Source organism: Passer montanus, unplaced genomic scaffold, assembly GCF_014805655.1.
Source record: "Passer montanus isolate IOZ18808 unplaced genomic scaffold, ASM1480565v1 scaffold8, whole genome shotgun sequence".
Taxonomy (NCBI): domain Eukaryota; kingdom Metazoa; phylum Chordata; class Aves; order Passeriformes; family Passeridae; genus Passer; species Passer montanus.
The window spans coordinates 658408-686190 of NW_024373256.1; the positions used below are offsets into that span (position 1 = coordinate 658408).

At 44.3% G+C, this 27783-nt stretch overlaps 1 protein-coding gene across 9 annotated transcripts; it reads right to left on the reverse strand.

Moving 5' to 3' along the window:
* RBBP6 (RB binding protein 6, ubiquitin ligase) lies at positions 1–27777 on the reverse strand. Of its 9 annotated transcripts, XM_039732586.1 has the most exons (18): positions 27566–27777; positions 22393–22492; positions 20499–20537; positions 19825–19861; positions 15117–15161; positions 12662–12750; positions 12445–12541; positions 11758–11897; positions 10723–10895; positions 9773–9876; positions 8974–9335; positions 8049–8142; positions 7891–7969; positions 7757–7802; positions 6295–6657; positions 5847–5948; positions 2722–4467; positions 1–2030 (listed from the first exon to the last, which is right to left on the reverse strand). In XM_039732586.1, the coding sequence occupies exons 1-18, from the start codon at positions 27729–27731 to the stop codon at positions 422–424; spliced, it is 5391 nt and encodes a 1796-aa protein (XP_039588520.1). In that variant the 5' UTR covers positions 27732–27777; the 3' UTR covers positions 1–421. The 9 variants fall into 9 exon arrangements, 8 of the variants coding, with proteins under 8 accessions (XP_039588520.1, XP_039588521.1, XP_039588522.1 ...); XM_039732587.1 differs by lacking the exon at positions 20499–20537; XM_039732588.1 differs by lacking the exon at positions 5847–5948.
* Between the last annotated feature and the right edge of the window lie 6 nt (positions 27778–27783).

Below are 27783 nucleotides of genomic sequence, written 5' to 3' on the forward strand. Positions count from 1 at the left end.
TCATTTACTGAAAACTTTTTTATTGTAATCAAAAAGTGACATAACAGGGCTGTAATGTATTCTGCATTTTATCCGCTGGTATTTGGTAACTGGTACCAGCTGCTTCTGCCAGGCAATTAAAAAAAACCCGAATGTGAAAATCTTCACAGTACAGTAAACTCCACCCAAAATAATTAACGGTGGTTAAAAAGAAGATGCCCCAGCAAAACCTTTCATGTTACATGGTCACAACTCACAATTCTGTACAAAATGTTCACTTTTATAAAGCTCTGATGTAAAAATCAAATAATCAAGCAGCAATATTTTAAGTGCAGCACAGGGTCTTTCATGTCATTATTTACAACGCTTGAAGTCGTTTACATTTTAACAAAGATCATACAGATGACTTAGTAATTAAGTCATTTTTTCATTATCTGTCGGTTTATGTCGTGACAGATTTCACTTTTTGGTCGTCTTTCTCTTTATCTTTGCTCTTCTTCGATTTTTTCTTCTTGTGTTTGTGTTTTTGGCTCTTTTCCAATTCTGTTTCATTTCCCACGTGTTTCTTATGCTTCTTATGCTTCTTATGTTTCTTGTGCTTCTTCTTCTCTTTCTTCTTTTTCTTTTTCTTGCTGTCCTGACTCTCCCCTGAGCTGGCACTGCTGCTGTGGCTGCGTGTCTGGCTCTCGGAGGGGCTGTGGCTGCGGCTGCGGCTGACGCTGGGGCTGCTCTGGCTCTGGCTCCTGCCCGCCTCTGGCTGCTCGGCGGGAGCCGGGGCCGCCGCCTCCTCTTTCGCCTTCTCCACGGCCTTTTCCTTCGCCTCTTTGGGCGTTTTCCCGGCAGCCTCCTCGTCCTTGGCAGACACGTTGCTCTCGCTGTCGCTCTCGTTGTAGTCCGGCACGAAGGCGGCCTCGTCGGTCTCGCGGGTGAGGTCGGACGAGAGGCGCGCGGCGCTGCTCGCCGGCGGCTTCGGCTTCGCCGCGCCTTTGTCGCCCTGAGCCGCCGCGCTCTCCTTCTCCTTCTCCTTCTCCGCTTTCACTTCTGGCGAGTCCTGCTTCACTGGTGGTTTACTCCCACCTGGCTCTTTCTCCTTATTGCTCTTGACCTCTGGTACATGCTTCTCCTTCTCCTTCTCCTTCTCTTTCTCCTTCTCCTTGCCCGGGTTTTTCTCTGGGGGTTTGTGCTCCTCGGCGGGGCGCTTGGGGTCATGCACAGCTTTGTGCTCGGCGGGCTTGCGCTCCCGCGGGGGGCTGTAGCTGCTCCGCTTGGCCTCCGCAGGGCCCTTCTTGGGCGGCTCCACGCGCTCCTCTCTTGGTTTGCTCTTCTGCACGGCTGTGGAGTCTCTGATGCGGGACGGGGAGTCTTTCCTCCGTGCTGACTCACTCTTCTCATCTCTGCGCTTGGAACTCGAATGCTCCCTGCTGCCATCATGGTCAGACTTCTTGTCTCGGTTGGGAGTGAAGTCCTTCGCAGCGGAGCCACGGCCACTGTCATGCTTCTCTGAAGATCTGCCATCTTTAGAAGACTGGGATACAGTTTTTCCATTTCCTTGCTCAGCTGTGCGTTCTGAGTGCTCTTTTTCTGGCTGAACACTGCTCTTCCTCTTCTCAGAACTGTCCTTGTCTGACAAAGAATGATCCCGGTCTTTGGTTTTACCTTTTTCACTCGACAAGGAACTTTTTGAACTCTTGGCATCGTGTTGGGTGCTTTCATAACTTGCCTCTTTTGCAGCTTTCTGTATTTTCTCCAGAGGCTCTGTCTCCTTTTCAGTGTGTTTGAGGGGGTTTGGTGCCTTTGCACTCACAGGTTTGATAACACTGGTGGGTTTTCCTATAGTTGGGGGCACCTGGGTGGTGGATTTGATGTCTTCCTCTTCAGACTCAAAGTCATCTTTATCCCACTTGGACTGAGGGACCTGGATCATGATAATGACATCCTCAGCAGGGGCTGTTATGTCGTTGTTATACTCCTCCAGGGTCTTAATGACAGTTCGTTTGGTGTCTGGCTTCTCCTCGGGCTTCCTGACAGGGCTTCCCCCAGTGGAACTCGTGCTGGGAGGAAAAAACACGGACATTAGTAATGGGACGTACACACAGCCAGCTTTGGGAACATTCTATAAACTGGCTTGTGTTTCAATTCTAAATTCTCAGCATTTTCCTCAAGGATGTTCAATTAAGGGAACAGACAAGAGAAAGGCTGAGTCCACTGGCTGAGATTATGAGCAATCAATTAATTTAGTATCTTGCTACTATATATTCAATTAACAAAGACACAAGATTATCAGATTGGGGACTGTCTGATCTGGTAATTCCTTCATGTCCTATTTTTCCCAATGGCAGATAAATTAGATATCCATTCTTCTTTCAACATGAAAGCAAACAATTACGGAGAGGTACAGACAGACAAAGTTTTATCCTTATGCCCCAGTCCTTCCTTAGAAAAATGGACATTTTAAAAGCTTTTTAGATTATCAAGACACTATCTTAAGTCTTCAACAAATGTCTCAAATGTTTTGAGTTTGCATCACCAACAAATGAACCCTACCAGCCTCCTGTGCAGTACAAACTGCTCATTTTCCTTAACAACAGCTGAGTGTGACCCAAGTATAGTCTCATAAGGAATATCATGGATTATTCCCTTGTTTAGCACAAATGTAGCTGTTCCTTTCCTTATGCACCATAAGCAATTGGAGGGGAGGAGGAAGAAAGAAAGAAAGAAAAGGAAAAGAACTGCCTGAGGTACCTGGTGTAATCCACAAGAGTCGAGCTAGCGCCATCAGCTGCCGTCACTTTCCTCCTTGCTTTTCCCTTTGTCTTTTCCGCTTTAACTTTGCTGCTGCTGGGCTCAGGTTTCTCCACAGCTTCTTTTCCAGGTGGCACGTTTTCTCCGCTCACAATCTTTTTTCCAGTTTCTCGGTTAAGTTTAATCTTTTTGGACGGGTTGTTAAGAAAAGCAGCTTTATCCTTTTCCGGGGTCCGCTCGCCTTTGTCCCCCTCGGGCTCAGCCTTCCCCTTGGGCGATGTTTTCGATTCTGCAGTTTCGGGTTTATAGGCCTTTGCAGAAGTGGCCTCATGTTCTTTATCAGCCTTTTCCTCTGCTTTTCTTTTCCTTTTCTCAAGTTTGGCATCTGAAAGTTTGCTTTTCTCAGCAGGTTTCTTTGACTTCTCCTCCTTGCTGGAGGGCTTCTCTGCCTTGGCTTCTTTAGGATGGTCTTTCTTTGCCTTCTCCTCCTTGGCTGGTCTGGTTTCTGGGTGGTCCTTTGTCACTTTGGGATGAGCCTTCCGTGGTGTACCAAGAGCCTTCTCATCCTTCTGAGAGGAAGAGGTTTTAACACTGTCTGTCTTTGGCAGCTCTTCCTTGACTTTTTTCACAGGAGGTTCTGCACGAGGAGATTTTTCGCGATCGGGGTCCCCCTTTTCCTGGGAAGCTTTAGCTGGTTTTGCTACGCTGTCTTTCTTTGGAGCAGCCGCCACTTCTACTTTCCGCTTTGTTTTCTCAGCCTTTGCTTTTGGCTTGTCCTTCTCTTTTTTCTCCTTTTCAGACACTGGCTTGAAAGCAATGGAATCTGCTTCCATGGGCTCATCCCTTACAGGGGTGGCATCGTCCCTGCTTGGCAGCATGAATAGAGAGTCTGTTTTAGCATCTTCTGTTGGAACTGGCTCTCTTGGTTTTCTTGCTCCTTCCAACAGCTCAACGTTGGGAAATCCTTCATTCTCATCCCCTTTTCTTCTCTTCCGGTGTTTTTTATGTTTATTGCCTTTGCCATCTCCCAGTGGATTTTCCACCTCCTTCTCTTTTGATTTTGTAGGATCTTTGACGCCGTGGCTCTCTCTCCCAGGCTTTTCAGGGTAGTTTCCAGCTACATTACGATTCCTGTGGCTCTGCCCAGCAGGATACTCCTCCCTCCGTCCCCGAGCATAGGGTGAATTCTCTCGTCTGGTGCCAGGTGGGCCAAACCGTTCTGGAGAGAAGTTCTCTCTGTTCACCGGAGGCCGTGGCTGAGCGCCCACGGCATAGCCCTTGTAAAACTTCTCGTACCACTCTCTGTAGTTCCTCTCCCACTCTCTGTATCTCTCCTTCTCAAAGGGGTCTCTGAAGTCCACCGAGCGGCCATAGTAAGCCTTCATGTCGTACGGGGGCACCTCTCGGTAGCGGTTGAAGTACTCGCGCTCGGCCTCGCTCTGCGGGACCGTCCGCTTGGTGGGGGACTGGCCGCGGAACACCGGGGACCTGGAGCGGGAGTGGTAGCGCCTGTACGGGGGCGAGCGGGAGCGGGAGCGGTGGTAGCCGTGCGAGCGGGAGCGGGAGCGGTAGTTCCGACTCTTCCCTTTGCCCCGTCTCTGATAGGGCGGCGACCGCGAGTAGGAGCGGGAATGGGAGCGGCTGAAGGAGCGCGAGTAGGAGCGGGAGCGCGACGAACCTGAGCGTGACTTGGAGTAGGTGTACGAGCTTCTAGAGTAAGACGAAGCACTATAGGGAGACTTGGACCTTAAAAAAACACAACAAGAAAACCAGAAGTTAATTCCGAACAGTCTTTCTCCTCAAATCTTTTCCTCCCACATTTATTTTTTCTTTCCTCTCCACATGCTTATGTCAAAGCTTCTTTCAGCTGCTGACATAAAGCTACTGCAAATTGAAGAACTTGATAACACATAAAGGTTTCTGCTCACAAGACAGAACAGCTGCTGCTTTGTTAGTGTCAGAACACACAGAAGGGTCAGTCTACTTCCACTCACTCTACCACATGAGCTACAGACAGATTTCAGGTGGTTACACTGGCCTCTACTGGTACGGGAACACGCACATTCGTCACTACTCGGCAACCACATGCAGTGCAAATCATTTTTGTTGCAGTAAGATGCAAAAAGAGCAAATCTGAGTGGCTACTGTGCAGAATCACACCAAGAAAACACCACGTAGCCTGAAGACAGCAAAGCCCAATGTTAAAACGTCAGCTCGGTCTATTAACTGCACCCTTTTTTGGGAATTCGGACAGGATGCACAATCCTAATGCTGCAAAGGACCTACAGACAGGCCTGTGGAATCCACACTGCCAGGCAGGTGTCCCAAAAACATCCTGCACATCCCTCCAGCTCTAACCAAGGCAAGTGACCGCATTGCAAGAAAAATCCCATCTAAAAGCTTCTAACCTCAGTCTCTAGTCACATGCCCCAGTGCCATGACTCTGGGAAAGCTCCTGACAGCACTGCTGACAACTACTCCTGCCCAAGGGACTTTTGGGGACAGAAAACAGCAGCTACCCGCAGGTTTTTCTTCTACTATTTTTAATGAATCATTTCACATGATTCATATGTTCATAAGCATCAATCCTCCTCTTCAAGGCCCTCACCAATTTCAGATTTCCTTACAAATAAGTCTGAGCTTTTAATTCCCAAGAAAATTTTAACAGTGTCACCCAAAAAGTGAAAGCCCCAGTCTGCAGTCCAGGTTCAAACATCTTGTCTATCCACATGAGATGGACAAAAGCAGAAATGAGGACGATTTCTCTCACCTATCTCCTCCAAACTGCTTGGACTGCTCGGTTACAATCAGAATAGTGAGATGCTGAAAACCCAGCCCTTACAGCTATTCTGCTCCTGGCCTCCTCAGGGCTGTCAGGCAGTGAAGTACACCACTGCAGACACCTCAGCAAGACAGATCCTTAGCGCTCCTTAGTGCCTGCTGCCCAGTGCTAATTCAGTCACCTGCAATCTCTGCCACACTGGAGCCAATAACTTCATATGACACTCCTGTCACTGCTCATCCCTCAATCATCCAATCCATCTAACGACAGGGAGGTGGAGTGGAACTCCTCCTGATTCCTCTAGACAATCTGCTTCTCCATTACGGACATGTAAAGCAGTTACCTGGAAAACGAACGCCTACGCTCCTTTTGAATCTTTTTATATTCCATCAATTCCTTAGCAAAATCATTTGTAAACTCATCAAGTTTGGACTTTTTCTTTTCCCTGTTAAAATAAGTTTGACCTTTATTACAATTATAGTTTGACCTTTATTACAAAAGACATCAAGAAACAAAACATGGCCAATATGAGAAAATGTTTACTGCATGCAATGCAAAAGGTGAACATCCTATTTAAGCAAAAACAGTTCCTACAAGTTTTAGGAAAAGTTCTAGAATTACATTTGTCTTGGTTTAGCTTTGCATATTTACCATCTGCAATGAAAAAGTATATTGGAAGAAACACTATGTCACTTTTGCTAGGTCAGATGCACTTTAGTGTAACCGCAGTCCAATACGCTCCCCCGATACAGACACGAAAACAAGGCAACGTTAGTGAGCCAAATACTTACTCCTCTTTAAGCCTCCGTTGCTCTCTGTAAAACTCCTCCCTAGAGAGAGGAGGTGCTTGTGTCGTTGGGATGGTGTTTGAATGAGCCGCTGGCACTGCTGTTGGGACCCAAGCTGATGACATGTTTGCAGGAGCTGGGGGATATCCGGGAGGGGGGACAGTGTACCCAGCGGATGGAGGCTGCCCAGGTGGAAACTGAGGAGGAAACTGTGGTGGTGGTACCCCCGGAGGAAGAGGAAGAGCATGGGGTGGTGGAGGATACAAGGGAGGTGGAGGCACAGGCACAAAGACTGGTGCTGATGCTGGCAGTGATGGGGCCTGAGTCCTTTGGGCACGGTCACTGTGCGGGCGTCCTCGATTTGAACTTTAAAGAAACCCAAAAACACGTGTCACTGTTTGTCACAGCCTGCCCTGAGCGTACAGAGGAAAGCGAAGCGGCAGCACGGCGGGAGCACTCCTGGTTCTCACTGGTCTCCGGCTTTCTGTTCACTCGAGACTACACTCAGTCCTGGAGCCTGGTACTTGCCTTGCACATCCTCGCCCCAGCAGCTCCCCAGCCTTCTCTCCTTACACTCAGCTTTGGGACTGCGGGCGAGGCTGCCACGAGACCCCCATCTCCCATGAGCCAAGCACCCACTGCTCCTCTGCCCTCCTGGACACACCTCGAGCTCCGCACTCCCGAGCTTCCGAGCACTGTGCAGGAACTAACTCACCTCTCAGAACTCTCCTAACCTAGCCCACGTTTGTTTCCTGAGCTCCTGCCTCACGATGCACTGGCCTGTTCTTGGCCCTGAATTGTTTATTTCCTGTTTACTGGATTTGAGATTTTAGATGGATTTTTTTCATTTTTCTTTCAGACTTTATAAAAACAATGACCCTTACAGCATGGCTGTAACAAATCTCTAACAAATGAAGGACTAATTTGACACCACGATAACAGATAAACAGGCTCCTCTCTCTAATGAGAAAAAGCAGCCTGGCACTTTGAGATGACTAAACTGCAGAAATACAAAACTGTCATAAAAATAACAGCCTCTAATTTTTCAATAATTTGCTCAATCAGTAGCAACTAAGTTGTTAAAGAAGAATGTTGGAGGGTGATTTCTACTGGGAAATCAATTTCTTCAGCCCTATTCAGTCAGCAATCAAAAGGGTGCTTTTCCATTTGATCTTTTAATTACATTTAATTTTTATATGTAATTTAGGCTTCCCAAAAAGTGTTCATTATTCAGAATCTTCTTTCCAATTATGTACTGGAGTTTTATTTTTCAATAATCTTACTGTAAGCACAAGTCCCCTTTGTTAAAGTTAATTTAAATGAAGCCACTTGAAAATTAATTACCACTTGAATTCTCCACAACTATTATTTCATTATAAATCAGCTGTTGTCTAAGTGATGTGTTACAGATTAATTTACAACCAGTTACAACTAGTAATACATTAAATTTCTGTTGAATACTTACAGCTCCCAGCCTGGCCTGCGAAGTGCACCAGCTCTCATTGGATGACCTTTTGCAGCAGGAACAGGAAAAAAAATCCCAGTAAGTTTATCTGAAGACAATTTTTGGGATGAAATTCTAAAGTTCTAGTTTCTTACCAGTTGTAGGTATTGATTGTCCTTGAGGGCCCAGAAGACTTGGTATCGCTGGTTGTCTCAGTACAGGAACCTGATAGCCCTTGGGAATAAATGCAAACAGTCACAAAATAACTCTACTAGAACACAAGAATCATTGCATGTGTTGAAATAAAATTTACCTTCTCTTCCAACAAACTGCTGATTGACAAAGGGGAAGATTTGGAAAGCTCAGCAGCAGTCATCAGAGCAGGAGGCAGAACAGCATCGGCATCACTATAAAAACAACACATTTTTATTATTGAAACACTGCTTTGAAGTGATATATAATACATATTTTTAAATATAAAGTCCAAGGTGAGAAAAGGCTGATTTCACTAAATGAAAAAAATATATTAAAAATAATCTTCACCAGATTTACACCTGTGAAGTCAGCAACCTCCAGAGGAAGCATTGCTGAGGAGTCTGTTTGGATGTTGGCATTTAGAGAGGAAGCTCTCTGGAAAAGTATTTGATTAAGCAGCACTTGAAAGGACGAGAATCCATACAACCCGTGCACTGAACCTCAGCTTTGGAAGATGCAAGAACTGAAATTCCATTAGAAAATGTTTCTGTGCTCCTTTGAATTGTGACCCTTGTACTGATGGCACAGCTGAGCCTTGCACCCCTCTGGACACACTGGTTCTGTGCATCCAAGGCAGCAGGGTTAAAGGGTGTAACCCAAAACACTGGTAAGAGATTTTTGCATGAAAGTATTATTTCTTCAGTAATAAAGAGAAATCAATGAGACACTAAGGTGGAAATAAATGTCTACTGAAGGAATGGCTGGCCACTTCAAATCAAAATCAGTCCCTCCTTCAGGGCAAACCTGTGCTGAATGACTGGTGGGGGAACCAAACAGAAATACTGCCAAGAAAATTCCTGCATGAGGTACATGTTCTACTTACTGAAGTGTCCTCATTCCAAGTCAAAACAGAACCACAACTTCCACCATGACCTGCAGCTGTCATTAATGATACACAGGGTGCTAGCTGCAAAGCTCAAGAAAAATCGAACCTAAGCATTTTGATTTCTCCTGCATTGCTGTTGGCCTCCAGATCTCCTTACCGAAAAGGTCCATCTGGCTTTTCCCCACGGAGAGAGAGGGACACGGCTGGAGGGAGATCGGAGACAACCACAGAAGACGGATTGACCGGCAGCCCAGCTGCCATGGCCGGCCCGGGGCCCAGCGAGGAGAGGGCGGAGCGGGAGGCCAGCGAGGCCAGCGGGATCATGAGCGGCTCCTGCTGCCGGGCCAGGGCCGGCCGCATCAGCGGCTGCAGGGTGCGCGTGATCGTCTGCCGCATCAGCGGCGGCGGCGGTGGCGGCGGCGGCGGCGGCAGCTGCTGCTGCTGCTGCTGTTGCTGCTGCTGCTGAATCTTACGGAGCCTTTTTGTGTAACCGGTTTCGTTTTTGAAGTTGTTGACAGCCTAGAGGTAGGGAAACACGTTTGAAAAGGTGATAATAAACTTCAGTAGACATATGAACATAGGCATTTCTATAGGAAAATCACTGTGTGCTCCTGTAAGTGCTATTAATCCTAAACCAGTTACACACAGCTATGAACACATCCCATGGAACTCTGGTATCAATCACTGGTACCTCAGTCTCTGCATTAAAAGCACTTTGCTGTTAACACCCCATTTGAAAGTGAGGACATCCCATTAAACCCAAGTGTGCCCTGAATTTGCCAGATTGCCTCTAATGAGCAGTAGGCTTCTGTAAAAACAGATAATGTATTTGAAAAGTAAGCTTAGCCTTGCTGAGTTCAGCCTCGCTCAAGGAGATCTAAATTAACATTTCCATCCCTTTCAGCTTTTTACAAATAGATTTTTCTAACCAAGAGTTCAGAGTAAAGTCACATTACCTGGCGCAGAAACTTATTGGCGATTAAAGCATCAGGAGAAACATCTGTCTGATGGCAGGTAGGGCATGTGTGCTCCTCGGACTCCAGCAGTGCTGTTCTAATACCTGGGAAAAATTAGAATATTAAAGTAGTTTATAGCCAAACTAAGTAAACTTTTTGGTTCTCATTAATTACAAAAACAAGCATATGATTAATGGTGAAACATGGTCTTAAATGGAAAGCATGATGCTGTTAATGTTCTATAGTGGAAAAAACTGGCAGAGGAACAGGTTGCCCAGAGAAGCTGTAGCAGCCCTGGAAATGTTCAAGACCAGTTTGGATGGGGCTTGGAGCAACCTGGGCTAGTGGAAAGTCAACCCAAACCACTCTGAAGTGCTACAAAAATTTCTAGCATACAGCAGAAAGTCAGTATTTCACTGTGGTAATATGTAAAGATGCAGAGCAGACTTGCATGTGACAGCTCAACTGGTCTTTTTTCCACTCCAGTACAGCAAAAAGTCATTTCATGTTAATGAATAAAAACATATTTCAAAAACCCATGAGGTTTGATTTCTGAAGGTTTTGATCAGCTCTAGGGAAGCATGTGGATGAAATGCCTCGATATCAGTTCTTTGTAGTCCACATTAAGTGCCAAAAGTTGGAGACATAATTCTGTGTGAGGGAAAGGGCTGTGGACAAAATAAATGCATTCTATATCTAATACTGTAACCACCTGCACTAATATGCATTTCCCTCATCCTCTTCCTTCTGCAGGTAAAGAGGATTTAACTAGAAATGGGAAAAAAGCTTTCTGCCTTTTTTCCACCATCTACACAAGAAGAGTCTTTCCCTGCTCACGACATGCTGAAGTATTCAACAGAACTAACACGGCAATTTCCTTATCTCCTATTTCTGCTCTCAGAAGATCAAATTTGATGTCTGGAATTAACAAATTTGGCAGTAACACTTACATTCATCACAGTAACTGTTTCCACAGCAGGGAATAACAACCGCATCCGTCATTATATCCTTACAAATGAGACACAACAGCTCATCTGGAATAGGATCATCTTCTTCTGAGGAGGAGGATGGCTCCTCAGGTAGGAAGGGAGGCTTCTCCTTCTTTCCTATAGCATAAGCTTCCCTGGATGTAGAATGGGGAAAGCAAAAGAAAGAAGTTAAAGGGAAAACTCTTCCAAGCTTTAAATTTTATCGAAGGAAGATAGTATGTGGTATTCTCCCTCTCCACTGGCCTTCCTAAACACAGCTGTTTAGTTTGGACCACTTTTCCACAGCCCTAACACAAGAAGAGGGAGGGAGGAATTCTCCTGCAGAACTATCCAGTTCATTGGATCAACTAAGAAATCAGCTCAGACTAGAAAAACCTCTGACAGCTCATATCAGGTGACATGAATCGCAGCTCTCCTTTGCCAGAGGCTAAATGTAAATTGGAGGCTGAGGATAAAGCTGGTCTCCCAGTAATGACATTTTCCAACTGAAAGAAGTCTGTTACAGCTTCCAAAACAGGACATCCAGGTGAGAAACCAGAAGGGCTACCAAGAGTATTTTAGAACAGTCACTGTGCTCAGCACACACAAGTGTTTTCCTAGTTTATAGCAACAGGAAAACTTAAGCCTGCTTCACATCTGAGGGAGGGAGTCACAGTCCAACAGCTGCTTTATTACATTTTACATGAAACCTTTGAAAGACAAACTAGAAGCAAAAGGAACTCCCAGAGAGAACAATCCCAATTACAAATGCTGCTGAAACGTTCTGCAGAAATAGTCTCAGCACACCCCACGTTGAACCAGCTCCCAGGGGTGTGAGCAGCAGGACTCCCACTTCAATGTTAGGCAGCAGCATGGATTTTAAAGCTGAGAGGCAGTGCCAATGCCTCCTCCCCACAATTCCAGGTGCTGGCTAATGTGGCTGCACCTCCACTCGTGCATTTCTGCCTGATTCCTCTCACTCCCTTTTGGGATCAGTCCAACCAATCCCATACTTACGCATCTATGGTCGGAATTGCATATTTCCCAGTGTTGGTCAGCATGGCACCCTTTGTGTTCGGGTCCTTCACCTCCATCATAAAACTTCTTGGAATTCCTGTGCTTTTTTTAATTCTGGGAACAGACTCGAAATTTTTGTCCTGTTAAGAAAGGCAGATGTATCTCAAGACCCACACTAAAAATGAGATTTCAGTGACTATTTTAACCACAAAAACCTTTAACCCTCTCCTCCTACCTAGTGTAAGGGTTGTTGGACGAGAATACTCTTTTCCCTAAATGAATGCAGCCAGGGGTTCCAGAGGCTGGAGCAATGTTTTGAACTCAATGACATTCTTTGGCTTAACTACAGATTCCTTAAGGGTGAAATCCCTCAAACTGGCTCCTCCTCCAAAGGGCAATTCAGAGGGAGCTGCACTCAGGGCTTGGAGAAACTTGTTTTGAGATACATCAAACACAGGGGTTCATAGAGAAAGATCTATGGGAATGTTTAGTGCCTCTGACCTAGCGAAAAGAAAATTTTACAATTCCAGGTTTTTCTTAATTCCAAAGGGTTTTGCAAACACTGCCGTGTAACCTCTGTATTCCACACCAAAAGACAGAATTCTTACTGTGAGTATTCACGTTTGTTATGTAACTCTCCAGATAAAAATTAAAAAGTCAGCATCCCCCGAGTCCCCCAAATCTTACCCCATTCGTTGGACAGTTCTTTATGTAGTGCCCAGGTTTGCCACAGCGAAAACAGGTGTAGGAGGGTGGAGGTGGCCCCACGGGTTTCTTCATGTAACTGCAAGGTTTTGGGGAAAAAAAGGAAAAGAGATTCATGTGTCTCTCTTGTTTAAAACAAACCATCTCTACAATTTTTACATCAACTTCAAAGAGCAAGTTTCACGTTAGCAACACTTACTTGACTGGATCATATTCATGGCCAGACTGTGTCATCATAGCTTTTATTTTATCCTCCTCGGAAGCATTGGCTTCAGCCAGATTGGCAGTCTGTGCAACAGGCAATTATTTGACACACACATTAGAAAGACATTTAAGCCCACGCAGCCCAAGACAACACCACTCATCCAATCCTGTAAAGAGCAGCACTACACTAGCTGAGCTTGCATGAGAGCAGCTGCTTATACCAAACAGATTTGTGCTGAAGATGGTCTGGGGAGTCCTTATGCCATGACATGATGTTTATGTGCCTGAGAACCTACTAGAAAAGAGCACTCTTGGGCACTCAAACCTTAGGCTCTGTTTGTACCTTACAGCAAGACTTGTGTAACCAATCCAATTTCCGTCAGAGGATTGAAGCTATGTGTAGATAAACAACAATATCCAGTATTTTTACACTGATTTTTAAGCTCCAGACTATATTCAGGAGAAGCTCTCCACGTCAAGGAATTAAGATGGATACAAGCAGCATTATTTACATTTTGTAGTATTAAAAGGACACAGAACTGCAGAGGTGGGCAGTTAGGTTTGTTTGCTGAAACTCAGCTTCAGACACACAAGTATTAAAAGGACCAAAGGACTTTACAATCCCTCAGCAAGGCTTTTCAGCAGAGATTTGCCCAGCAGGAGCTGCAGGCAGTGCAAACTGCATGTTCCCCCTCCTAACTTCTTCCTGTGAAGTGATTTAACTACAGTGAAGACTATCTCAGGTTTTTTTCCAGTTGACTCTGTCCTTTTAACACACAAATTGTAATATAAACCTTCTGCACAACTAGACCTTCAAATTACTGAAGTCAGCTGATTTTTAAGTTGTATTTGTCAAAATGTTTTTATTACACACTAGTCCAGATACAAGCAGGGTCTAAGGGAGTGACTGTAAATGACTTGGGCCTTCAAGCACCTATCACTCAGCTCAAGCACTCATGGTTTGGTTTTGTATGCATTCATTCACAAAAGCAACCAACTAGTTTCAACATTTTATTAAATGGTTGTTTCATATACACAGTTTCTCCACAGTAACAGAATCCGGATCGCCAACTATGAAATAATTTCCATTAACAGTTACAGAAAGCTTTACAGATAATACTTGACTAATTTGTTTGAACCCAAACGGTTTACAAAACACATCCAAAAGGCACAAAACATTAGTAGGAATAGACCAAAATTCAAATATGGCATTTCATACATAGTAATAACCACCAGAGAACTGTTAACACAATTGCCTCTGTGCTGAGCCGGGCTGCACTAGAGCCGTTAGAGGGAGGAACAGTGCTGAGCCACTGGGTGTCATCTTCCTGCATTTCTCTGAACTGCTTAAATGTCCTCAAAAGCTAAAATGTGCACCCCCACCCCTTGGACTGCTTTGCACACTTTAGAGTAAAACTTCACATGAGGTTACAGACCCGAGGACACTTTTAGGGACAGCAGTAATGGGGACCAATTCTTGGGGTGGCTACCTTCCAAACTAGAGATACTTATCTATATAATGTTGGGTTTTTTTTGGCCAAATGTATACAATTTAATTTCTGTAGTGAAGAGGGGGAAAGTTATCAGTGGGAAGAGATTTCTTTTTATTAGAAATGAAGCCCAGCCTTTATCTTGATGACCAAGAGCTAGCTGCCCTGCCTCAGGCCCTGCCTACTCTGCTGCCTGCAGCTTTAGGGACTGGTGGTTGAGCACTCGGCTGTCCACACAGTGCAGTCACTAGTGCTTTCCCAGACAAATTACACATTGGTGAGCAAAAATGCAAGCAGTTCCCGAGCAAAACATGGCATTACAACAGTTTCAGAAGGTCACAGCTGCTCAGATGCCACACATACACATTGGTATATTCCTATAAGCAATGAGGTACACTTACACAATTTACACAGTCTGCGTTCAAACAAATTAGGTCGGGTTGTCCACTGTATAGATCCCACAATTTATGGAATTGTGCAGCATTCAGAGAATGGGTCTGTAACTATGACTAGGGATTCAAAAATAGCCATGCAATTGTCCATGGTACAGAACCGCTTCTCCTGTGGCTGGTCACACCCCCCTGGAATGTCCGTAACTTACAGCCAATTAAATTCTTCTGTACCAACTGGGTTAGTTTCCAACGCAAAATTAATGAAACGTATGAAAAACGGTAAAACAGCTTCTGAGGAGCTTCTTCTTTGTGTCTTGAGGATGAGTAATACTGCAACATTATGCTGAGGCTGATAAGGTACTCCCCTTCTATCTTCCCAAACTGGGAACTACTCTTTACAGGATAGTATCAAAGTATACACACATTTTAAAGTTAAAATAAATACTTTAAGTTAATAAAAATTAAAGGGGGCTTTCAATTACAACAGTTATTTACCTATAGGTCACAGTATCAATTTAAAAATAGGAAGGAAACACTTTTTAAGTATTTGACAAGAATATATATATACCTTAGTAAGCTGGGCCAGAGAAATAGATGCAGAAGAGTCATCAATCTGTTCACAAAAAATTAAACACATATTCAAGTTCTACAGTCAAAACACAACAACAGTTAACCTCTACCATAGTGTGAATGCCTGCACTACATCCCCCTGAGTGTCACCCAAAGGAAATCCCAACCCAGTGTCATTTGTATTTATTCAAAACAAAGTCCCAATCTATGATGGCTTAAGACTATCCACGTGCTTATGAGAAGAAGTTAAAATAACCAACCCCACTGGAGATCTACTTATTGCTCAGAATATCTCAGAGAGGGACCTCTTTCAAAAGGGTAATTAATGGGAAGCTGTCAATTTTCAACTAAAAAGGGTTAAAAATATTTAAGTTTAATTGAGGAAGAAGTATCACTCCGGTAACACAGTATTAGTGTAGTTTGGAAATAGAGAGGGACCTCTTTCAAAAGGGTAATTAATGGGAAGCTGTCAATTTTCAACTAAAAAGGGTTAAAAAAATATTTAATTGAGGAAGAAGTATCACTCCAGGTAACACAGTATTAGTGTAGTTTGGAAAGGAATCAGTGAATGTCTCATCATTTCTATATGAACACAGTGATGATTTTGTGAACCCACATCTGCCTGTCAGAATGAAGGCCATCCCCAGCAGCCCCGAAACACACACTCTGCCCTCCTGTCAGTACCCAAATAAACCCCAAAAAATGCCAATCTAGAACAGCAGCCGCAACCTGCCACTTCTGGAAAAAAAAACAACTGCTTAAATCATTTATATAAAGGTGTTTGTAATGACAGAGTAGGCTATAAAAACTGAGACTGATTTCTTGTATGTTACTAGACTACAAGCACTGCCACCCAAATCAGTGAGAATTTAGAGGACTCCTTGCAAGCAGACCAAACCTGATCTTCAAAGCAGCCCTGTGCTAAATGAACAAAGGAAAGTGCAAAGCATACTCTTGATGACAAAAACATGGATTCAGAGCACAAGCCTGGAATTTTTGACTCCATTTTTCTCCTCCCAGCTGCCTGTGGAACAACTCTCAGGAATGACGTCCTCAGGCTAGAAGCCAGAAAACTAATGCTGAAGAACAGTTTTGCCACAAGTAAAAAGGTTAACTAGATCTAGTTCCTTCTGCAGTAGATTGGATTTTATCATTCCAAGAGCAGCACTTGAGCTAGCACAACAGTACCAGAAAGATACTTGAATCACTGCTTATTACATCTAACTTGCTCAAAGATGTAGAATAAAATTTCACAGTGTGAACTGAACAGCTCTCCAAGAAGTCACTAAACAGGTCAGCAAAGAGATTAAAACCTTCCCTTGAAAAAGGTCTTGTCCTTTACAACCTAATATAGCGGAGAATTCGAGGGAACAGTTTTAGCAGACTAGGAAAAAGTATTTCCATGCACAAGATGATTCCTCACACCACTAAGTTGTTCCTGTTCTGTGTTTTCAAGAAAGTACACACAGCATTCCTGCATTTACTGACTAAAGAGCTCTTGAGGCTTTGAGACTAAAGTGTCTTTGAAGAGGAACACAGATCTAGACAAAAAGACCTCAATTCCACTACAAGTCGTACCAAGATTCACCTCTCCTTCCTTCCAGGATGCTTTGTACCTAGTTCTGTTCAGAAGGAGGTCTGCACAAGCATTTTGAAGCTTCACGCTCCATATGCCACTCTTTTACATGTGAAAAAGCAGACCATTGTTCTCTCAGGGCAAGCACAGCTATAATTTTGTGGTTTTTTTCAGAAACAAACAAGAAATTAGGAAAGCTCTAGGGTTAAATAGTCTAGTACTGACCAGGAACTGAAACACAAACAGTTAATAAACTATTAATTCTTTCCTCTGTTTTTTCAGGAAGCTGCTACTATACAGCCTGCAGGCAACAGTCTAATTTCTTAAAGGAGGTGATACTGAACAGTTACCAGAAGCAGCAAACAGATAATTAATGTGCTCCTCAGTGCATTTGCCCACAGCCATCCTTCAACCATCCTACATTTTTTCCAATTTTTTTCCTTTTAGACGTCTACCAAAGTATTTCATGGCAGTCCCTCAAAACAGTCAAGTAGAAACATCTCCATGAATTGTAGGCAACCCTACTGAGATAACACTGCAGAAGTATTGTAAAAAAACCCCAAAACACAACCCAGAAAAAGCAACCCCCAAACCCTAAACGCAGCAGCTGATGTTTTAACTCCCATGTTGTGCAGCAGACTGAACAGAAACTAACGGGAAGCCAAGTGGGCAAGAGGACAGAAGAGAGGAGGAAAAGGCTGCTCTCATGCTGCAGTGCCACACGGAATGACAGGGCTTTCCCAGTCCAGGCCTGGCTCCGGGAAGGTCAGCCAGGGAGGCTCCAGCTGTGCCCACGGCGCTGCCCCGAGCACAGCTCGGCCCTGCCGCAGCCTCCAAGCAGCCCAGGCACCAACCCCAGCCTGGGCCAGGGCTGGCATGGCAGCTGGCACAAGTGTGACAATGAAAAAACACTGAAAAGCAGCAGCTTTTGTGCATCCATTAAAAAAAGAAGACCGATTTTAACTTTGCAGCTTAACTCTCCATCAATAACTGACAAGATTCCTAGTGATTTACTCCAACTGCACAAGACCCAGCTTCTGCTCTGAAATACATGCAGAAATATTTGTGTTTAAAAAAAAAAAAAAAGAAGCAAACAATCCCCCCACACCAAGACCTGAGTTAGCTTTAAGAATAAACTCTTTGTGTCTCTAGCTCCAGAAGCTGCTGCAGGGCTTTTCCAGTGAGAGAGGGCCTGTACAGAGGGATGCAAGCCTTCCACCCTCCCAGACCAGGGACAGTCAGAGCACACCAGGGAATGGCTTTGCTTTTCCTTTCTTGCTGTTAGTTCTCACTCACACTGTTTTCCCTCCCACTCTGGGATTTCTCCTTTTTTCTTTTTGACACATCTACGTTAGCTTATGGTAAGATGCTACTGAGCAATGTAATACAGACATGCCAGGGAACACACGAGGCTAAAAGAATGTTAACTTTATTTATGAACATGTGGTTTGTGTTTATACACATGCTAGTAAACAAAAAGAAAAAGAACTGTTTTCAAGAAATAAAAACCCGTCTGAATTAGATCAAATACTATAAACGTGGTTTACATAAATGCATTACATGAACTGCTAGGGTCACTGGGCCAGTGCAACTAACTCCAACTCACAATGAGAGGCATTCATCTCCAAAAGGAATTGCAATCAATCAGCAACAGAATTACGGATGTTACATTTAGTGGTTTTAGACCTACACACAGTAAGTTTGCAATTTGAAGTTGATTGTTTCCACGGGAACCAGAGGCTGTATTCTTCCCAGAACACAGCCCCAGAGTTCAGGAATTTCTAGATTAAGTTATCCTAATAGCTGATCACGCGATCAGAACCAATGATCCAGGATTAGTGTAATGCCTCACACCAGTCTAGTGAAGTAGAAGCAGTTATACTTAAAATAAAGATAAAAAATAAAGCCCACCAAATAGTACTTTGATACTCTAAGGACTACTGGAAAAGCACAGTTGCACACAGTACTGACCCAAGTGGCACACCAAGATCTAGCCCATCACCAGGCACGGGTTTCCGTGTGGGATTATGTGTTAGCAGCAGTACAAGTGTTTGCAAACCTGAAGGAAAATGCTGCTCCTTTTCCAAATGTGAATTCCATGTGGTGGTATACTAAAGAAAGGCTCAACCTTTGGGAATTACAGCAGCAGCCAGCCCTGGAGTCACCCAGACCCAAAAATGTGCTGCAGGCAGAAGTTAAGAAAAGTGACAGGGATTTCACTCCCAAATGCCCCAGGCTCTAACTTGGTGCCAAAATTTGTGTCACATATTGTCATTTGCAGACAAACTGTTGAACTGAACTGCTTTACCAGGTAAAGGGGAGAGATCAAAGGCAGAACTTTAGAATACCACTCTGGGTAGCAGCGATACTGAAATTCACGTCAGGCTACTGAAGACATTTCTGTACTCAGGAGGGCCCAAACAATATCACTTCAATTACACAGTTGCAGGAACAAATACCCAAATATTTAAGGACATAAGAAGGAATCATTTAGCTGCACAGAACTGTCCTGAAAACATCTGGGATATGCCGGGTTTGGTATTTGTTTGAACCCCCAAGTCAAAAGTAAGGAACAGCACCAAGTTTCACAATAATGATTTCTCAGTGGTTTTTGATAACATTTTCAAAAACCATTAGGCAAAAAAAGGTATTTAAAAACAAAAGCTAAGTGATACAATGTGAAAATGGCAAAAAATACACTCCAAACAGTTTTTATTGCAAGAAACAAAAAGCACACAACAACCTATACAAACATACATATCACTAGCTATAGACAGACAGATGTAGAACATGGCACCATGTTCAGTGTGCAAACCTCGAGCCTACAGGATCTGGAAACGATCATACATTATCTGTACAACACAGAGTCATACAGGAGAGATTCTGGCATATTCAATATGAAATACAATGCATTACTAGGCACAAATACCAATATTCACATTAGAACTCTGCAAATGATGGCATTACCCAGTTTTTACTATGCTGAATCAAATACAATGTATTTACAACATACACTAGGTTTTACTAGAAAATATATTAAGTTAACGTTTGGCAAATTAAGAAAAGGCTGCATTGTTTAGAACTAAGTGCAGTGTGTAGGAAAAAAGTGTGAGAGTGTGTTTTTACATACTGCTTTTGATGTTCCACTCACTGGCTCACTTCGACTTCTAGAAGAAGAAATAAAGGTGATCAGAATTTCAAACAAATCACATGTACCCAACACAAAGATTCCAGAACCTGAACATCACATTATGCTCCAACACTCTAGTGAATGTAGACATTTATTTGTAACATAAACTGTTCTCTCTTGGTACATTCGGTGCAACTAAAAAACTCCCCAAAAACCACATTTCTACATTGTCACAAATTACTCAAGACTTACAGATCTAGAACACAACAGTGCAAGAGGAAGTCACGAGACATTCTGTCTCTGCTCTCTAAGTATCAAATCCATGAAGTGTGTACTAGAGTTCTGTGTTCTCAAATAATCAATCACCAAAGCACGGGGCAGCTTTGGCCATCATGTACATCCCTGTAAGGCACACAGGTACCAGGTACAGGGCTTCAGTTTCTGTGAAAGGACAGTGAGAATCTACAAGTGCAAGTTTGCTCAAGTGAAAAACACAGTCACGTGACAAAGGGGCAACACAACAGTGTCAGCAGCACTGAACAGTGCCAGAACAGTTTCTTTGTGGAAGCCCAAGCACTGTGTTCAGAGATCTACTATATTTAGCCATCAAAGTGCCAAAATATTACACATGTTACATATGCTATATTGACTAAAAGTAGTAGTAGAAATGTCACCTGAAAGTAGTTTCTAGGATTTTGTGCGATTTAGGAGTCCTGTGACAAAAAAAAAGGTCTTAATTGCCAGAATTTGCTATAAGATAATCTTGAATACGTTACAGTATTTTAGGAAATATGTATTACATTTGAAAACTTGCTGAGATTCCACATACTCGGTGGTCTAGACCTGCATGCTCCTCACCATGAACCAGACATGCAGCCACTGAGAGAGCTAACAAACAATGCAGGCATCATCCAGAGTCCCATGAGCAGAAGCAATGCAAAGGCTGCTGGGGAATTAGCATGCCGATGGAGAGGCTCAGCTTCCTGCCCCTGCTGAACACCCCCAGGCTCCCAATTACACCTCCCCAAGGTGAGGAAGCACATACTTTGGATTAGCACACAATGGCTGCTTCAGCCATTTACTGCAAGGTGAGTAATGCCTTTCTGAAGGCCTCTCACCATTCCAGCAGACACTCCCCAGCCCCAGACATTAACCACCCTACCAGTGGTGTCTGCAGTGTTTCCAGCTGGGGAACAGAAGGCTCATCTGCCTGGATAATTTTCAACTCTACCACAGCAGTGCTGTTCTTTCCTGATCCCCCCACGCCAGTACTGACAGAATCTTTGATGCCAGCTTTGATTTTACAGCACCAGGCGAGGTGCACTGGCAGGACAGCACTCAGCTGAAATGAGCCCTAAAGCAAGGCTGTGTTTACAGGCACAAAGCTGTGGGGGCACAATCCCTACGGAGATCTTGGAAGCACTGCACCAACTCCTGCAGTAACATGCCCCAAGGTTACATGCAGAGCCACATCCATTTAGGAGTTTTTTGCTTGCAAATGGTTCATGGGTACCAGGATGTTGCTGTATTGTTTGTTCAAGACACACTGTAACTCCTCAGGGTACTTTCTTGAGAACCAACATTAGAAAGACATGGCAAAACCACAAGCTAATAATATCTCCTGCTGGTGGTAAAGAGGCATGGCTTTAAGGAGGTTGAAAAACATGCCCATTCCAACAGAGCTGATGTAGCTCTTATAGATCTGGAGTATGAGAACATCAATGCAGCCATAATCCTGGAGTCAGGATTGAATTTGAGTATCTGTGATTTTAATCAATACTGAGGACAGAGATTCGGGTGTAAACCTTAGAAATACAGGACTAAAACATGGAGCACAGATCCCAGCTGGGGTACAGACAGACTCAGAAAGGTAACCAGTACATTTGGTAATGTGCTAAACTGCTTCTGAGATTTGAGTTTGGACAGCATTAACTGTTTCTTCATGGTACTTGCACAAAGGCCAGGACCCTTAAGGGTATGGCTCTTTTTCTCTTGCCTCAAACAGACACTGTGTGTTTAGGAAACACACAGGGATCACTTAGGAATGGAACTCCTTGTTTGCATGGGTCACCAGCTGGCAACCCTTGATCTGTTCTCTACAACTACTATATACCCCCCCTAGATCTGAGGCAGAAAAATACCTGTCATATCCTGCCCCACCTCCCCCAAATGCAGGTGACAGTCCAACACTCAGAATCAAACTCTTCTGAGACATGAACAAATGCTAAATTCACACTACAATGTGTACCTGTCTTTGTTAAAAAGGCAGACACATATTAAAAGGAATCTCCCCATGTAGAGGAAACAGGAATCTCAGAAAATTTGAATCTCAGAAAAATAAACTCCAAACCAAACTCAACAGAATCATCTCCAAAGTTACCACTGTTGGTGTCTGAACATCAAAATCTAAGTCTCCTTTGGGACAGACACATGAAAGCTACCCCATGACAACAAACACCAGCAGCAGTTTTAACAAGCAAGTTACAACCCCAGTGCCTCTGCAAGTGCTGTCAATAACAAGGTGGGCACACTGACCCCTCCCCAGAAGAGAATGTTTGCAGTACTTACATAACGTATGTTTTGCTGGTAGCTTTAACTCCTCCAATGGGAATTCTCCTCACAATCACCGATGAGTTCTTGGGAATCAGAGCACTATCATCGGTGTATTCTGGAAACAACATCAACACAGAAAAAACATTACTCAATTTGTAAGAACGTATTTAATGTGGAATTACAGAGCACTTTTGAGAATCCCTTTACAGATCTAAAAGCAAAATTTTATACATAACATCAGGCTTTCATCCTCTCAACACACCAGCAGCACCTGTCAAGGAATCTTCAGGTTTGATTACCAAGCACAAGCAGCAAAATCATTTTCAGTTTTTAAAGTTAGTTTGAATGCCGTGAGCAAAACGGTTTCAAATTACACTAAAGCAGAGTAATATAATGCATGGGGCTTTTCCCTGATCTAAGGTGGTTTTGCTTCTGTCTGGCTATTCAAATTACACTAAAGCAGAGTAATATAATGCATGGGGCTTTTCCCTGATCTGTTTTAAGCTGGTTTTGCTTCTGTCTGGCTACGAAACCAAGAGATCTCTGGAGAAAAACAAACCAAAGCCAAGCCTCACCTGCATAAAGCAGATTGTGAAGTCTGTGACTGCTTGTCCTGAACAAAGCAGGAACTAGCTAAAGCAGGGAAACTCTGCAGCAGTGCTTTCAGCATGTCAAGTATACCTGACTCCCCTCTGCTGCCCTGCTCAGGCCCGACAGAACAGCAGAGCCATCAGCTCTGTGCCTGGAGCTGCCCCATTCCCACCCCGGCTGGGCAGCTGCTCAAGGCCCGACAGAGAACTGCAACCCAAACTGACAGCACTGGAGTTTGGAGCACACAGACCTGGGGGTTTCTGAGCCTGCCACAACAGACAGGACAAGGAGTGGCTCAAACTAAACGGGCCCTGCAGCCTTTAACTCACCATCCAGTCTGAATTAACCAAAGGAATACAAGTTCTTTCCACTCACTCTCTGTAGAGAAGCGAGACTCAAACAAAATGACTTCTGAAGGCAGCCCTGAAGAGCCTTTGGAAAGCAGCATGTGCCTGGAGCCACCCCTGCTCCGCCTGGGCCTGTACTGTGCTGCCTGTCCAAAAAGAAGAAAAGCCCCCTGACCTTTTACGTAAGGCACAAACAAAAATCCAACTCTTAGACACACTTTGAATAAATTTAAAATGCAAAGCCCTCTCCATAAGAATGGTTTTCATATGAAACTTACACAGGCTGGATATGACTAAATATTGTAAAGCACCATGAGAAGCCCTTCCCTGTGATCTGCCTGCAGTGTTAGTTATTCCAATCCCTTACTGTTGCAGACTGAATCAGAGCACTGGTCTGAAACCTAGAGCTGTTATGTATCTAGTCAAGCTTTATCAGGATGAGTTTGCTCAGTGATCACACACAAAATACGAGTACCTCACAATTTATGCTCCGTTTTCCAGTATATTATTCCTACAGGCAGGAACCTCCCTTAGACCAAAACATACCTAGCAGAAGACATCTCTTCAACCATGAAATTAAAATTTTACTTATATTTCCAACTAATAGAACATTTCTTCAGAAAACTGAGAAATCATTTAGCTGAAACTAATTCCTGATCGTCCCCCCAGGGAACCAAACAGAGACTCCTCTGGACTGCAGAGCAGTTTGAAACTGGCTGAAAGAACTAGCAGTGACAGAAACAGCAGCTCTTGCAGGAGTCACATCCTGACACAAGCCCTGGAGCTCGGCTCCTCTCACAGCCACCTGTCAAAGAGGCCACAGCAGCACTTTCTGATACAGAAGGAGCTCAAGCAGTGCTGAGGCCGAGACAAACACCTGGAAGATGCTGCCAGCTGCAGTTCTAGAAGGCCAGAGCAGCTGTTTGTACTTGTGCTGTCGCTGTCTCTCCAGGACTCCACACCTCCAGGGGAGCAGGGAGGCCAGCTCCACACAGCTACTGCTCACACGTGTCCAAGCAGAGCTCCAGCAGAAGCGCTCCAAGCTGGAGGCAGCAGCATTGTTCATGCCCACTCCCATATAGCACAAACTTGTTTTACTGCCAGTGATGGCTGGGAAGTGGCTACTGGAATTTCTCAATCTCAACTGTAATTAAAAGAACCCAACTAACGCAAAATGCCTGTAAAAACCAAGATCTGGATCTCAAAGGTTAGAGCAGAAGAGACACAACAGTCTAAAACTTGCTGTCTATCCTACAAGAAAAACTTGCTTGTTTATCCTACAAGAAAACAGTCGCTTGAAAGAAGCCAGATAAAGAAGTATTTCAAGGCATGAATTGAGGCAAACTAGTTAGTTAGTCAGCTGACTGCTGCCTCACACTGACACAGAAATCTGACATCAACTACTGTATTAGTGTTCACAACCTTCTTACAGCTAAGTGCCAAGAGCTCAGATTTGCTGGCAAGTTTATGCTGCCTCACATTGCATGAGCAATTTAAAAACCCCATTTTTTAATTTATCTATTATAAGAATTTCTGCTAGTTTTAATAATTTGTGTTTACGAATGCTATAAACAAGTTACTGACAGAAGTTCCCGCGTTATTTTCTGGCCTGCCTTCATCCATGGTTTCATCTGCCAGCACTGCCCAAGCAGCTCTGAGCACTCGGAGAGGTTTTCACTCAGGTGAGGTGCACAACTGAGCAGGAGTCCTTGGAAAGCAAGTGGAGAGGTGTGCCAGGGCAGGTAAGAGCCTTGCTAAGCAGCTGCTGGGGGAAGCATGTGCAGGTCCGAGCTGCAATGCCTGCCAACATTCTGTGTGCCCACCAGAACACAGGGAATTCCCTGGAACACATTTTCTCCCTAGACAGGATTTAACTCTGCTCTCATCACCACAACTTGCTCACTTTGGAACAAGCCACTGCTGTAAAGCAGCCTTGAAACTTCCCGAGTAACAGACAGGGCCACTCCTGTTGGATTTGCTGCTTCCCCCAGAGCAGGGATCCCTGACCTGGAACAAGCTGGCTCAGGAGGTCAGAGAGCCCAGGGAATCTGCACGCACTGTGTCCACACAGCACTGTGCCCCACGAGAGCCCCTGCTCGGGAGGGATGAGTCCATCAAATCCACAGCTCATTAATCATTAGTCATTAATCTCATTACAGCACCCGGCTCTGCTTTGAGGCCCTCTTGGCTCTGGGGTGGTGTCAGCGTGGGGCTGAAGTGCCAGGGCATTACTCTGCCTCAAAGCCATTCAGCCATCCCACACCAGCTCAGAGCAAACTTTTGGGTTTATTTTCTTTGTGTTTTGCCCTGTAAGTATGGCACATTTTCCAAGTGTTCTGTTTCAGAATGTCACAGCACAGAAACCTCAGCTGTGGAGCTTGCAGCTCTTCCACAATATTCTAGGAACACCTGTTACAGAAGACAGGTAAAAAAATCCAGATCCAATGAAATGGAGGCAAGTTTAAAAGCACCAATCTTGAGCACAGCATTTGGAGAACATGCCTTGATGGCAGGTATGGAAGAGGAACCCCCTACATAAAACAGGTCCCACCCACTCACTCTGCATTCCCAGAATCTCACCCAGTCCATCAGATCCTTTTTTCCCACCCATATTTAAAATCCTGTGTACTTTTGGCCTGTGCTAGCAGTTCTCCTATTACTACCCTTCCATTAGGAAAAATAACAGCTCCAGAACTGTAAAAGCTTCCAGGATCTTGGACCAGTCTGAATACTCAGTGCATCTCCACTCATGGCTCACTTTGTTCTTTCCAAAGATCCTTTTAACATTTACTCAGACTCCTGAATAGACAAAGTTAAAAAACCCAATACTTATGTCCACATGTAAGAATCCCTAACATCCCACATATGTAGAATATCCTATGGTTGTTATTTTAATTTCTGCAGGTTAATCTAAGCATCTACATCTGATTAATAAAAACTGAGATTCACATTTATGCATATGAACCAAAGATCTGACAGACACAGATTTTGGAAATACATTCTCTAGCTATGCTCTGCAAACCACAGAGGGATTTTTGCCTTTTCACGTGGAAAACACCCTTAGGAAAGCTTCAATAACCATCTGCATCACTAATATAGAATTTAAAATGATGTATTTCACATAGTTATATATTTATAATTTGACACTCATTTTGCAGAGGTTAAAGTGCAGCACAACCCGCCTAGAGGACCCAGGACAATCCTTTTTAACTTCACCCTGAGGCAAACCCCTTTCCATTCCAGGACTCGGGTTACACTTGAAAACAAAGTAACACCCCGATAAATCTGGTACCACGGATGTGCAGTCATACTTTATCAGGGGACACTTACAAGCATCTTTTTTTCTCTTACAACTTTTAAAGAAAAAAACTTCTGAGACACAGAACCACAGGGGGAAAAAGAAAAAGGTTTAACATTGCAGGAATGAAAATACAATTATTTTTATTTCTGAAAAGTCACACTCTGAAATCTTTAATCACATTCAAACTTAGCAGGACGGCAGATTACCAAACTGAAGCATCATAGTAACACAAGCCCATATTCACACCACAGAATCAAGCACTATTTATTAGATTTAAGCGAATTTATGACTTCCCGATGAACATTTCTTACACATATTCACTGTAAAGGTTCTGCCATCAAACTTCATGACTGCCCCGATACAGCAAACACTAAGTGCCAGGAAGGAAAAAAACCCAAACCATTAGACAAGAATGATGAAATGATGCTCAGCAGTACCCAAACTACGGTGTCTTTTGTTTGGGAAATTTACATTAACAGCAATTCCCAAGAGTAATTTCGCCACACGGAACGCTGATTGTGGGAGAGGCTTCAAGGGTCTGCAGAAATTGTAACTCGGCGATACACTCGATACAAATTGTTGCTTCCAAGCAATTACTGCAAGGGGCACTTGCGTTCAATGAAAGGCTGGTGAAAAAAACAGCGAAGCACCTTCCAATAAAGCGGGGCAAGAAGGAATTGACGACAAAGTTCAATCATCAAACACACTTTTCTTCCCTCATTCAAATCAGCCACGCGCTATGCTCCTTGTGGTAACCTTCCCATTTCTCTGCCAGACTGCAAAGAAAGCCGGCACGTTTGTTCTGGTCGCGCATCCCGCCCCGCACTGCACCCACAACTCCAGGAACCCCGAACTCCTGCAGCACGCAGACCTGCTCGGACGTGCCGGGAGAGCAGCAGCTACAAAGGACAGCCCTGAGCCCGCAGCCAGCGCCCCGAGCGCCACGCACCTTCTTTGGTCTGCGCGTTGGTGATCTGCAGGTCGCAGTCGGCCGCCTTCAGCTTCTCCCGGCCCATGATCTGGCGCTTCAGGTCGCTCAGGGAGATGTGCAGCCCGTCGAAGGTGACCGTGTCATAGTTGAGCTTGGAGGAGAACTTGTAGTGCACGCACGACATGGCGGGGCGCGGGCGGCGCCCGCTCTGGCGCGGCGGGGCCGCGGGGGTCGGG